We start from the raw sequence: 14,178 nt of genomic DNA on the forward strand, positions 1-14,178 counted from the left end.
TGGGATCCCGTAGAATTGGCCCTGAGAGCAGATGTGCTGAGAGGCAGGCCAGTAGGAGATACCACACCAACATCAGAACACCTAACAATGCTTCTAGAGAGCCAACTGTTTCAAAACATCAGTCAGTCTGCCTCGGCCTACTTTAGTTTACAGCAGTGACTAAAATCTCCACAACATAGCCATCACCGCCGATAAAGCAAGCCGGTTTCCTCAGCTCTTACTCGCAGTGGGGTGGCTGCGTGGCGCGGTTCCCTCCCGGGAAGCCCACGGCAATCTTAGGGACGGATTTCTCTCCCGCTGAGAATGCAGGGCGGACCACAGGGCGGTCTTCTGATGAGGAGAACTGCAGGAGGCGAGAGTTGCCCCACTTTCCTCAGCGCTCAAAAAGAGAAGTTTCCTCTTACCTGAAGTAGTTCGCAACCGGAAGTCTCGCCTCCCGGCCTGAGCGCTTCCTGTTTGGTAACTAGGGACGCGGGGCGGTTTCTAGGGCTCTGCGGTCGCGGCTGCTTCGCGGTGAGGTTGGCGCCTGAGGGGTGAAGTGCAGCCGCTGGGGGAGGCCGAACTTTCTTCATCTTGTGGAGGGGTCCCGACCAGGTTGTCATGAGCAGTGAGTTCCTGGCGGAGCTGCCTTGGGAGGATGGTTTCGCCGTCCCGGTGGCGAACGAGGAGAACAAGCAACTGGAAGATGAGGTAAGAATCTTGAGTAAGCGCGGACGCGGTGGGAGGGTTTGTCAGGGGCGTTTTCTGGTCCACTGGGTCACCCGGGCTCGGCACCAGATCCTCCTCCCTCACCCTGACTGCCCTTTTCGGTAATGGTTAACAGCTTGAAAAGTTCTAGTGGAAGTGTAATTGGTATTGAGGTTTATAAAGCGTAAACCGTGACTCCCAAAGCCCACTGCATTTGCTCCTTTCTCGTCCTGGGCAGGAGGGAGAACGCTGGGACTTTTACGCCTCGTTGATGCTTTCCAGAAGTGGTCTCTGCTTTGCTAGGCAACTGTTATTTGCACAAGTTCGCAAATAAAACACGCTCTGGTTGGTACTTTGTAAATTTTTGCCCATGAACTTTAAAGCCGAAGATGACTTGAAATGTTTTAGAAATGTCAAATGTGCATTTGTCACACAAAGTATTTTACGCTGGTGAGGCGCAGTTAGACAAACTACAATTAACTTTTTTTTTTTTTTTTTTTAAGGAGAACTACTCAGCTAATTTTGAAAAGTTACATCTTTTGGTGCTATGTTGTGTACAGAAAGGGCCAAGAACAGAGGGTTTTTATGCAACTTCATGAAACACAGCCGAAAATTTTCTCTTTGAAATGTGGAAATGAAATCTCTGGAGTCCATCTTTTGGAAAGCATTGGAAGTGCTTTTCCCAATATTCTGACATATTCCTCACAGGTCTGATTTACGAGGCTGTATTTTCTGCCTCTAAAATGTGAGGCAGCATTAGTTATAAAACAGACCCAACCCTGAGGGCTGAGGAGTGGTAATAATATTAATCATAATAATTAAATTAATGATAATAACAATAAGTATCCGGAGTCGGGTTCAGTTCCTGTTTATCAGCCCCAATATGATTTCTTCTTTTATAAAATGTGGTAAATAAAATATTTACATCATATGGTTGCTTTAAGACATAATGTACTTTAACATTCCTTTCAAACGTTAGGTTTTGGTATTCTTGTCATGATGTTTGTCTCGTAGAATTTTTTATGACTTATTAGATAAGTATTAGCTATTTTGAAAAGTTAACAGAGCAGTAAAAAGAAGAAAAATGGAGATCATGATTACTTTACCTGGATAAACTCAGACATTAAATAGGCAGCTCTTACAGCCACAGAAGTGGCTATCAGGGCATTCAGCAAATACTTTAGCTATCTCAGTGTAGACAGACAGAAGAGACAAGCAAAAGAAAAATGATCAAAGTAGAATCCCATTATTCATGTTCTTTTTAGTCCAGAATATTGTGTTTATTGTTTGAGGGAAAAAAAAAGACCTGCTGAATTTCAGGGAAATGTTACTTGATTACAATAGGTACTGATTGCTAAAAAAAATTATTCTAGGTAAAAAGAGAGCTTAAAAATGAATGGTTAAATTATTATTCTTAAAAAACTTGATTTTTCAACTAAACATAGAAGTACCATTTCTGTACCTACCCTATTTCTCAGTGTGTCCCAAGGGAGTGGAATCTGATGATCAGAGAGGTGCCTGCAGTTCCACAGCCATGACTGTACCATTAATGATAGCCAAGATGTGAAGTCCACCTAACTTCCCATCAGTGGCTGAGTGGATAAAGCAAATGTACTACAGATATAAATGGTATAATAGCCAAAAAATGAGTAAAATCCTGACATTTGCAATGAAAATGAATAGAACTGAAGGTTATTATATTGATATAAGCCAGACACAGAAAAACCAGTATTACGTGTTTTCTCATAAGTAGAAGGTATTTGTTTTGTTTCAATTTATTTATTTTGAAATGTTTGTTACATCAGTGAGGAAATTGCAGATTTTTGCAAGTCTTTGGGTGGTATGGGAAGAGAAGAGAGTGGGCACAATGGGTGCGGGAAAAGACCCTGCCTGGCCTCTTGTTACCAGGGGGGTGTGGACAGGGGCGAGGAGATGCTTGCTGTGCCACTCCTTCCTGCCAGATCACTACAGCACACAGGGACAGGAGTGGTCTCCTGATTTTGCCCCAGGGAGCCTGGCCTGGGAAGAGTGACCTAAGGATATTACTGGAGTAGTCTTGATTGTTCTTAGAGGGAGTTGGCTTCATTGTGTTGCATGTCAGATACCACCTCCCGTACTTGCCGGCTGTCTGTTGTCTGCTTTGGTATGTCCATAGTCTCAGGTACTTGATGGAGGATCTGGCCTGTAGTATTCAACCTGCTTTTCTTTCCGTACTTGGGTGAGTCACTCAGTCCAGCCCTGGACATTGGGGCTATTTGGGGATTGAGCCAGAAGAAGAGAGTCCTATTTATCTGGTTTTCTGCCTCTCAAATAAAACTTTTCAGAAAGTGGTTTATTATTTTTATATTGCCAGAGCTTATCTTGTTTGTGTTGTATTTAATGTCCTTAAATGCTATATATTGATTTAGTTGACAGAGAGAGTGACAGAGAGAGAGGAGGAAGAGACACAGAAAGAGAGAGAGAGAGATCTTCCATGTGCTTGTTCATTCGCCCAATGGCCACAACAACCAGGGCTAGATCAAATGAATGTTAAGAACCAGGAGCTTCATCTGGGTCTCCCATATTCATGCAGGGGCCCAAGCTTTTGGGCCACCTTCCACTAATTTCCCATGTGCATTTGTAGGGAATTTGAATTGGTGTTTGTATGTTGTGCTTATGTTGCAGTTGGTGACTTAAACCCCTGTACCACAGCAGTGTCTCTCAATGTCCTTAATTTGACACAACTGCTTAGTATCAGTTTTATGTTTAACTTGATTTAGTGATCCTCAATGTAACTGTTTTTATCTGTTTTATAGTTAGTTGAATTTTTCTTTTTTTGGTTCATCTTCTGAATACTTGGAATTTGTTCTCAAATGGTTTCAAGAAGGGCTCATTTAACTGCTTTAAATTCCTCATTTCCTAGTTTGACATTCTTTTTTGTTACGTAGTCTACTTCAAGTATATATACCTTAAATCAGAGGAATAGCTTTGTAAAATATGTATTTATTTATTTATTTGAAAGAGTGACAGAGAGAGCGAGAGCGATAGAGAGAGAGAGCACGCTTCCATTCACTTATTCTCCCTCCAGGTGATTGCAGTGATTGAGTCTGGGCCAGGCTGAAGCCGAGACTCTGGTATTCCACTTGGGTCTCACATGTGAGCGCCATGGTTCCTAGCACTTGGATCATTTTCTGCTGCTTTCTAGGCACAGATCTGGGAGCCAGCTTGGAAGGGAGCAGCCAGGACTTCAATCAGGGCTCATGTGGGAAGCTATCCTTGCAGGCAGTGGCTCAACCCACAGTGTGGGCCCCAGGAGTATCACGTCTTAAGGACACTCCTTCATTCTTTCTCACTCACCATATCTGTTTTTTTTCTGGAATGCTATGTTTTCCAGTATGAACTAATTTTTCACAGGCATATTTCACAAATGTTAACTCGGCAATTCCATTATTCCTGTTAGAGCTTCAGGCTTTATTTCCTGATTCAGAAATCTTTCTTCTAGTATTTACTTATTTTGATGAAGTACTTTCTTGTATCTCCCTAAAAAGGGTGTGTGGGAAGTAAACACTGAATTCTTAGAAGTGTCCTTATTTACTCTTATATTTTGTGCTAATTTATCTGGTTAGAAGGTTGCGACTGTATAGAAGATTTTTCCTCAGTTTGGAGGGTATGTTAGCCAACTTTTTGGTACTATAGAGAAATATGTGAGGCAATCTCACTTTTTAGAGCAAAGAGATTTATTTTGGTTCATGATTCCTGGGGGTCTGATCCAGGATGATGGGGAGCTGAGCATTGTTGCACTCCTCATAATGATATTCTTTTTGATGCTGTTCTGAGGTAGCACAGAGTGTCTCGTGCAAAGTCTATGTGGTATCTTATAAAGTAACAAAATTTAGTTCTGCGGGCTCTACACTAGTGAGGTTTTTTTAAAGCAATGATTTATTTTTATTCGAAAAGTAGATTTATACAGACATAGAAGGAGAGATAGAAGGAGAAGGCTTTATATCTACTGGTGTACTCCCAAATTGGTTGCAGTGGCCAGACCTGAGCTGATCCAAACTGGGAGACAGTGGCTTCTTTTAGGTCTCCCCTCTGGATGCAGGGTTCCAAGGATGTAGGCCTTCTTCACTACTTTCCCAGATCATATGCAAAGAGCTGGATGGGAAGTGGAATAGCCTGGATTGGAACCAGCACACAAATGTGGTGTGGTGCCACAGGGTGCAGGATTAACCTTTCTTCACCTCCTGGGCCAGCTACCCTAGTGACTTATTTAATCACCTCCCAAAGGGCATACCTCCAAACACCATAATTGAATACTTCCCATCCTTTTTAGTACCATCAGCGTATGTCTTAATGAGTCAAACCCTTGAAAAACATTCAACCCATAGCAGATTGAATTGGCAAATAAACGGACATTAATAGGATTTGTATTTCTTTGTTACATTACCTTTTAAAAATCACTTGTCATTACCTTGCATATTTTATTTTGACAACTATATTGATCACCTATAGTTTCAAGTTTTTGGTCACTGCTTTTTTTGTAGAACCATATTCTTGTTTTGGGGCATGATGTTATTTCCAGTTTCTCTCATTAGATGTGTATTTGTGTTTGTCTTTATACGTACTTAGTTCTGATGATGACATTTTAAATTCTCTGTTTCCTCTGGGATTTTATTTTCATATGCCTCATATGATGTAGGCTTTCAGTGAATATTAACTTTTACATGTACTTTTGCATTTAAGAGAGAAACAATAAATGTTGTTTGGAAACTCTAGGGGCATGAGCTTGTAAACTTAAAGGAAGCTAGCTAATTTGCTTTCAGTCAAAATGAAGTTGTACTCTGGGACAAATATACAATAATGGATGATGAAACTAGTAAAGGTCAAACTGTATTTACTGTACTACATAGTGACTGATTATGTCAAAGAGTGGTTATAAATCTGTGCATAGTGTCAAAAGTAAAGTTCTGTTCAGATGCTTCATTAATGATTTTAACAAAGCTTTTTAAAATTCACTGTAACAGATAGAAATAAGGATAGAAAGATTACAAATAATAAAATAAAGGTAAAACAGAGCATGTATTCTTTGAATACAGAACATACACCTTAAATATATGTCTGAAACTTTTTTTTACAAGAGTGAGTTGTGTTTTATCCCAAAGCAGAAGCCTTAGTCCTTTAAAAAGGTTTGTTATTGTAAGTCTTGAAGTCATTATGCTCAGTGAAATAATCTAGACATACAGGATATAGATATTATATCATGCACTTACATGAAGTGCCTGGAGTAGTCAACTTCTTAGAGACAGAGTGGAACAGTGATTGTTGGGAGCTGGGGAAGAGATGTGAAGTTAGCCTTTAATGGGTGTATGGTTTCTGTTTGGGAGGATGAGAAAGTTTTAAAGATGGATGGTGGCAATATTTGCCTAATAGTGTGAATGTACTAATGCCATTGGGCTTTATACTAACAAATAATTAAAATAGCAAATTTTATACTATATATATTTTAGTACATTGTAGGGAAAAAATCATATAATCCCTATATTCTGTACAAATAGAAATCACATAGGTCATTTCTCTGATCATAAGCTGGTAACATTTACAATAATTATAAGAATGTGGGTTATTTACCTTACAATTAGAAATATCTTTCATTTTAAATGGTTCAGCATACTTCCCAGAGACAGTTTTCTTGAGGAGCCAGTGTTGTGGCATAGCAGGTCTAGCCAGTGCTTGTGATGCTGGCATCTGATATTGGGGTGCTGATGCAAGTCCTAACCCCTGTGCTTCTGATCCAGCTTCCTGCCACTGCACCTGGGAAAGCAGGAAGTGACAGCCCAAGTGCTTGGGCCCCTACCACCTGCGTGGGAGACCTGGATGGAATTCCTGGTTTCAGTCTCACCCAGCCTAGACTGTGTGATCATTTGGAGATTCCTCTTGCTTTCCCCTCTTTCTGTCTCCACCACTGTATACTGTGCTGTCTTAAAAGTAAACAAATCTTGGGCCCAGTGCAGTGGCCTCACGGCTAAAGTCCTCGCCTTCAATGCGCCAGGATCCCATATGGGAGCCGGTTCTTATCCCAGCAGCTCTACTTCCCATCCAGCTCCCTGCTTGTGGCCTGGGAAAGTACCCGCTTGGGAGACCTGGAGGAAGTTCCTGGCTCCTGGTTTCGGATCGGCACAGCACTGGATCGGCACAGCACTGGCCGTTGAGGTCACTTGGGGAGTGAATCATCGAATGGAAGATCTTCCTCTGTCTCTCATCCTCACTGTATATCTGACTTTGCAACAAAAAATAAGTAAATCTTAACAAAGTAAACAAATCTTAAAGGGAATATTGTCCTGGATATTGAAAGAGAAAAATCAACTTTTAGAAAACAATGAAAGGTGGGACTGGCATTGTGGGAAACTAAGTAAAACTGCAGCCTGTAATGTTGGCATTTCATGTGTCAGTTTGTGTCCCGTTGCGCTACTTCTTTTTTTTTTTCCCTCTGTTTTATTTTTACTTTTATGGTAAAATTTTCATAGTCTCTGGGATTTCCACTAGCCCCTCCTCATATGCCCTCCCCTCCCCAACTTATTTCCCCCATATTATTACAATAATATAGTACTTCATAAGCAGTCATAAGTCCATTATTCTGTTATTTAAGTGTGTCCTGACATTGCTGGTACAGACAATGGCAGACAGTCCATCATCCTATTGTCAAGGTATATCTTTGATTTGGAAGTAGAGATGCACACTGGATTGTATCTTCACAACTGGATACGATAGTCTCTATTCAGCTGCCCTACTTCTAACCAGGCTCCTTAGTTGCTTGGGAAAGCAGCAGAAAATGGCACAATAGCCTAGGTCCCTGCCACCCAAGTGGGAAACCTGGAAGAAGCTCTTGGCCCCTGGTTTAATCTTGTCCTGCCCTGATCATTGCAGCCGTCTGGGGAATGAACCAGTGACTGAATGGTCAATCTCTCTCTCTCCCTTTCTTTGTAACTCTGGCTTTCAAAGTTAAAAAATCCAAAAGAAGACAGTGAGAATACTTAATGAGAAATAGCAAAATGTTTTCTTAGAGAAAACGGATAGCCTTAAATGTCTTCTTGATTAAATAAGTAAGATCAAAAGATAGCTAAGAAATCATTGTAATAAGCTTTAAAAAAGAACAACAAAGCAAACAAAAGAAATTAAAAATAAAAATTGAAAATCAGAAAACAAGAACCAGGTATTTAAAAATAATTGGTTTAGTAAAATATAGCAGATAAAATGAATAAAATAAAAAGAGAAAAACCAAAGTAATACTGTTTTATCTTAGATAAAAACTTTAATATTTTCTTCTGTGCTTCTGTGTATTAGGTTGTAGAGTGCACGGGAGATAGCCCCTAGTGTTTGTTTGCTGACCTTTTGTCCTATTTTGAAAGGTGAGCTAGTCCAGTGGTTCTAAGAATCTTGTCTTTTCCAAAGGTTTGGCTTAACATTTACCTTATTTTGTTTATCTCCAGGGTTCTAATTCAGAGGCAAATAAAATATATTAAGCAACACACGTGGTGTTGTTTCTGTGAAGCTTTGCCTAAATCTGTAAATTTGAAATCAAGTTCAGGAGGAGAAAATAAGCCTGGCATCCAGCCACTGGCTAAGCTTTTGGTCCTGCTCTGTGTTTTTGCTAAGTCCTGTAACCTCTTGTTTAGTTAAGATGTCTTGGTGGCTTTATTATGGAATAGAAGGTCATTTTTGTCTTATGAGCATATAGTACTGGGGAAAAAAGCATTTTAGCAGTCAGCCACACTGTTGTTGCAAATCGAATAGATGGTGTTAATTTTCATATAATAATCTCCAAATACTACTTTAAAAATTATTTTAATTTTATTTGAAACCTGGGGGCAAGAGAGAGAGAGAGAGAGAGAGAGAGAGAATCTGCTGGTTCACTTTCCAAATGCCAAAGCCATGCACTTGGAATTCCATGTGGGTCTTCCAATTCTGTGGTAGGAACCCAAGTTCCTGAGCCATCACATGCTGCTTCCTTGAGCATGCATTTGCAGGAAACCAGCTCAGAGAGAGTAGCTGGGACTTGAACCAGATCTTTACAGGTGTCTTACAGGATGAGGATGCCTTAAGTGTCATCTTAATCCCTGAACCAAATGCCTGCCACTCTTTGATAATTTTTAAAGATTTATTTATTTTTATTGGAAAGTCAGATATACAGAGAGAAGGAGAGACAGAGAGGAAGATTTTCTATCTGTGATTCACTCCCCAAGTGGCTTCAACAGCCGGAGCTGCACCAATCTGAAGCCAGGAGCCAGGAACTTCTCCAGGTCTCCCATGCCAATGCAGGGTCCCAAGGCTTTGGGCCATCGTTGATTATTTTCCCAGGCCACAACCAACGTGTTCGATGGGAAGCGGAGCTGCTGGGACAGAAATCTGTGCCCATATGGGATCCTAGCATGTGTAAGGCGAGGACTTGAGCTGTAGGCTACCACGCTTGGCACTATTTGATAAGTTTTAAATTAGCAACCTATTACAGCTCATATGGACAGTAAAAGTAGTATGTTGTATACTGACTGTATCCTCTCCACATTCATATAATGGAGCACTAACTGTCCAGTTTGAGTATTTGGAAGTGGGGACTTTGATAGATGTTTGGATCATGTGAGTGGAATCCTCATGAAAGGATTTAACGTTCTTAGATCTAAGTGAAAGATGATTTCTTTCTCTTTGCTGTGTAAAGAGAATAGTGAGAAAGTGTTTGTCTGCAAATCAGAAAAGTTTGAAACAGAAACCCAATTGGCCAGTGCCTTGATCTTGGACTTCAGAACTATAAGGAATAAACTGTTTAAGTCACCTGCTCTGTGATACTGTTATTACAGCCATAGAAACTGACAAAGGTATAAAGCAATGAAGATGTAGTTTTAAAAAAAAAATTAGTTTCTTCAAAATAGCAAAACGTAATAACATTTCTATTTATCATGTCACTTAAATTTATTTACAGTTGTCAAAGCTTCAGAATGAGAGAGCAAACTTGCAGGATCAGCTGCGTGACTATGAAGATCGAATTAATAATATGTCTTCTCACTTAAAAAATGTTCAGCAAGAGTTCACATTTACGCAGGTACAGAAATATTGAAATGAATGTTGATTAGATTGTGTATTCATGGCATTTTTAAAGGTGAATTTAGGTCTGTGTTTGGTATTTTAGCTGCAATGGGAGGTGTTCGTGTAATTAAACGGAGCCTCAAGTAGATAGGAAAAAGAAATTGAGGAACTAATCACTACTTCCAGTTTTAAACAAAAAACCAAATCCATATGAAATGGGAAATCAGCTTTTAAGCAGTCTGCTGCAGCTTTAGGCCACAGACTCTAAGAGAACAGTAGAGTGATGACAGCGAGCTATGATGGCCAACAGCAGAAGCACAGGTAATATGATATTTGTTTTCTGTCTCTTTTCAAACTTTTCAACATTGTTCAGTGAGGCCATCTATTGTCTCAGTAGCCCCAACAGTGTCATTTTAGTACGCTACAAGAATTGAACTTTATGATGATGAAAACTAAAATGGGGAGTTTCAAATCTTTATGGAAAATGACCATTCTGAAAAAGCTGCATGGATCTTAAAAAAAATTTTTTTTTTTTGCATAGAAATAAACTTATCTTTAAAGTCAGGTTTTCTTCTAATTTTTGAACACCTTGTGTTTAGAAGACTTTAGATATGGTAATTTGGGAAGATGATATGTGTTTTAAAATGTTAGCACAATATAATAAAGTTATGTTGATGTGATTAGAAGGTGCCGTTTTATGGACAATCTGTTCAAATGTAGAGTCACTTCCTGATGTTGGGTGACATCCAAAATAGCTTAGCAAGTCAGCACTGGTGAGTTAACTAATTCTGTCTGTCTTAAGCTAATTTTTTTTGAAAGAAGATTATTTATTTATTTTAAAGGCAAAACTGTAGAAACAAGGAAAAAGAAAGAGATCTTCTACTGGTTCATGTCTCAAATGGCCACAACAGCTGTTTCAGGGCAGGCAGGGAACTTCCTCGGGGTCTCTTATATGGGTGCAGGGGCCTAACCACTTGGGCTTTCCTCCAATGCTTGCTTGTTTTCTCCTTTTAAAACAAATGATTGATTTGTTTTTATTGGAAAGACAGATATACAGAGAGAAGGCAGACAGAAAGATCTTCCATGTCCTGGTTCACTCCCCCAAAGGCTGCAAGGATTGGAGCTGAGCAGATTCGAAACAGGAACCAGGAGCCAGGAGATGGGAGCTTCTTCCAGGCCTCCCATGTGGCTTCAGGATCCCAAGGCTTTAGGCCATCCTCTTCTGTTCTGCCAGGCCACAGGGAGAGAGCTGGCTGGTAAATGGAGCAGCTGGGAGACAAACTAGCACCCGTATGGGATGCCAGTACTTGCATGGGAGTGAATTAGCCAGTTTAACTGTCACACCATGTCATCCACTGGTTTCACATTATAGCAGGGAGCTGGATCAGAAATGGAGCAGCCTGGACACAATTGGCACTCGTATGGGATGATGATATTGGTGGCACTGATGATGCTACCTGCCACCACCACTCTACCTCCCCTCAAGCTGTTTTTATTTATTTATTTATTTTTTAATATATCTCAGGGGTTGACACTATGGCATAGCAAGCTGGGTCTTTGCCTGCATATCGGAATTCTGTTTCGGTCCTGGATACTCCACTTCTGATCCAGCTGCCTGCCAGTGTTCTTGGGAAAGCAGTGAAAGATGGCCCAGGTACTTAACCCCTCCATACACATGGGAGAACTGGAAGAAGCTCCTGGCTTCAGAGTAGCTCAGCTCCAGCCACTGTGGCCATATGGGAAATGAACAAGCTGATGAAAGATCTTTCTGTCTCTACTTCTTTCTGTAAATCTGCCATGCAAACAAAATCAGTGGCTCTTAAAAAATAAATCAACATTTCTGAGAAAAAGTATGTAATTCTTAAGGATGAATAAAGCCTTTCAGAAACAATTTATAAATAATACAGATAACAAATTTTATGTGCTGGCTTATAAATATCACCAGAAGGTTATAAAATTGGTTATGAGTAAAAAGCAATATTCAGGATTTCTCAATCTTGATATGAATGAATAGTTGGTAAACAGTTTGGAGCAATGTTTTTTGTTAAGTTTTTTTTGTTGTTAATTATTTTGCTAAGTTTTTTGTTAAGTAGTTTAACTGAGTTGGAGGTTTGAGAAACTATCTCTTTGAAGGTATGTCTTGAAACTATCAAACCTAGTGCAATAGGTTTATATTAAACTACAGGTTAATATTAAACTATAGAAAAAAGTCATACATCTCCTATGACAGAGCAGCTTTAATTCTGCTAAAGTAATACTGAGTATGAACTTTGAAGTATTATGTTATCAGTGGTCAATAAATACCCTTCACAAAATACAACTTGATACAAGGCATGATTATGTACTAATACAGTATATCTTTTTAAAAAAGATTTATTTATTTTTACTGGAAAGACAGATTTGCAGAGCGAGGGAGATGCAGAGAGAAAGATCTTCCATCCGCTGATTGACTCCCCAGGTAGTCACAATGGCCAGAGCTGAGCCAATCCAAGCCAGGAACCAAGAGCTTCTTTCTAGGCCTCCCATGCAGGTGTGGGGTCCCAAGGCTTTGGGCCGGCCTCGACTGCTTTCCCATGCCACAAGCAGGGAGCTGGATGGGAAATGGAGCTGCTGGGACTTGAACCGGTACCCATATGGGATCCTGGCACATGCAAGGCGAGAACTTTAGCCACTAGGCTACTGTGCCAAGTAGCCTAGTATATCTGTTTTAAAAATTATGTCTGTTAATGAAAATGTGCGATCAGATCACTCAAACATCCTTTTTCAAATCATTTTTATCAATACTTTCTGATTTGTAGATAGTCAGTGGGTTACAACTTGTAAGGCTCATCATGCAAACTTTTTTTTATTAAGTTTTCATACAGAAACAATATCTGAAAACTGTTGGTTATATTTTCTCCTTTCAGTCCATTGACTACCTTTCCTGTAGCTAATGTGTAACATTAATTATATTGCAATCACACTCTGGTATGCTATAGGGTCAGGGAAGAGCAAGTAACAACTTAATATAAATATCTTGTCGGAATGTTGTTTTTAAATCTGATACATTATTTAAAACGTTTTATACTATTAAAAATGTACAAGTCTTTCTCTTTTGTGCATTATTCTGCAGTCTCTTTACAAAGCAAGGGAGCATGAGATTGAAAGTGAAGAACATTTTAAAGCCATTGCCCAAAGAGAATTGGAACGAGTGAAGGATGAAATCCAACGACTGGAAAATGAGATTGCTTCAATACAGGAAAAGAAGAGTGATAAAGAAGTGTGTGTTTCAATGTTATTTAAAACTTTATGCTGCTTCTGCTTTGTATTTTGCCAAAGAAACACTTTTTTTTCTGTATAGAAAAGCCATTCAGTAGTTTGCTAGCATCTACTTATACTGTGGTTTTTGAACAATAAAAGGCACTTGTAGTTGTGATTTGAATGTTACGATGATGGAGTATTACAGTCCCCATTTTCATTCACCAGTTATATATTTACCAAATGCAAAGTAATCATGCTAGCCACCTGTTATAAAATACCAAGCATAATTTATATGTAAGAGCTCCTTTTATAACAGCTGTATTTTATTTTAAAGATCATTTTTTGAGTTTTCATTTAAAGTTTCACAGTAAATATCAATTCATCAATTTTGTGGCTGATATGAAATAAACTTAACCTTTTTTGGTAAGATTTATTTTGTTTATTTGAAGGAGAAAGGGAGAGGTAGAGGGAGGAGAGTAGAGGGAGAAAAGAAATGTTCAGATCATCTTCTCTTAGCTGGTTCACTCATGAAATGGCTGTCATGGCAGGGCCAGAGCTCTGCCAGGCCAGAATCACGAAACTGGACCTCAATGTTTGGCAAGACCCAACTATTTGCACCAATTTCTACTGCTTTTCCAGGCACATTAGCAGGGAGCTGGATAGGAAGTAGAGCAGCCAGGATTTAAACTGGTGCCCCTATGGGATACTGGCATTCCAGAATGTTGGCCCTCAATTTTCTTTCGTTTCGATTACTTGATTCGAAAGCTCCTCACAATTCTTTTTGATTTTTCTATTGATATATATGCCAGTGGAAATCCACAAATGTGTATATATATACACATTCAGTTACATACATATTTATTGTAGCTTCAGCATGTATTAATATATGTATTGATATTTGGTTATACATTGTTTTATAAATCTGGATTTCTGTAAGTACTGAAGAAATATTTTTATCTCCTTTAATATTTAAGTTCATTTAGGATTTCAATTTTTAATTCATTTAGAAATGTTTTAGAAATTTCTATATTGACGGTTCTCTTGGGAGCAGCAAATGTGGCTGTAAATGGAGCTGAAGGGACCTTGGGTTTGAATTGGTATATAGAGAAATGGGATGGCTTTGGTGCAGTGACCCAGATTGCTAAGAAGGAGTGACCTAAGCCTCCAGTCTTATAAAGTGATTTTTGGCTTTGCTAC

At 39.4% G+C, this 14,178-nt stretch overlaps 1 protein-coding gene across 1 annotated transcript in view; it reads left to right on the plus strand.

The window, feature by feature from the left end:
* Positions 1 to 548: 548 nt before the first annotated feature.
* CCDC39 (coiled-coil domain containing 39) overlaps positions 549 to 14,178 on the plus strand; it is a 64,701-nt gene continuing 51,071 nt past the window's right edge. The window contains exons 1-3 of the mRNA XM_012928724.3: positions 549 to 690; positions 9,638 to 9,757; positions 12,854 to 13,000. Coding sequence (XP_012784178.2) covers positions 601 to 690; positions 9,638 to 9,757; positions 12,854 to 13,000 — 357 coding nt within the window. The 5' untranslated portion in view covers positions 549 to 600. The remainder of the gene's footprint in view (positions 691 to 9,637; positions 9,758 to 12,853; positions 13,001 to 14,178) is intronic.

Source organism: Ochotona princeps, chromosome 3 (assembly GCF_030435755.1).
Source record: "Ochotona princeps isolate mOchPri1 chromosome 3, mOchPri1.hap1, whole genome shotgun sequence".
Lineage (NCBI taxonomy): Eukaryota > Metazoa > Chordata > Mammalia > Lagomorpha > Ochotonidae > Ochotona > Ochotona princeps.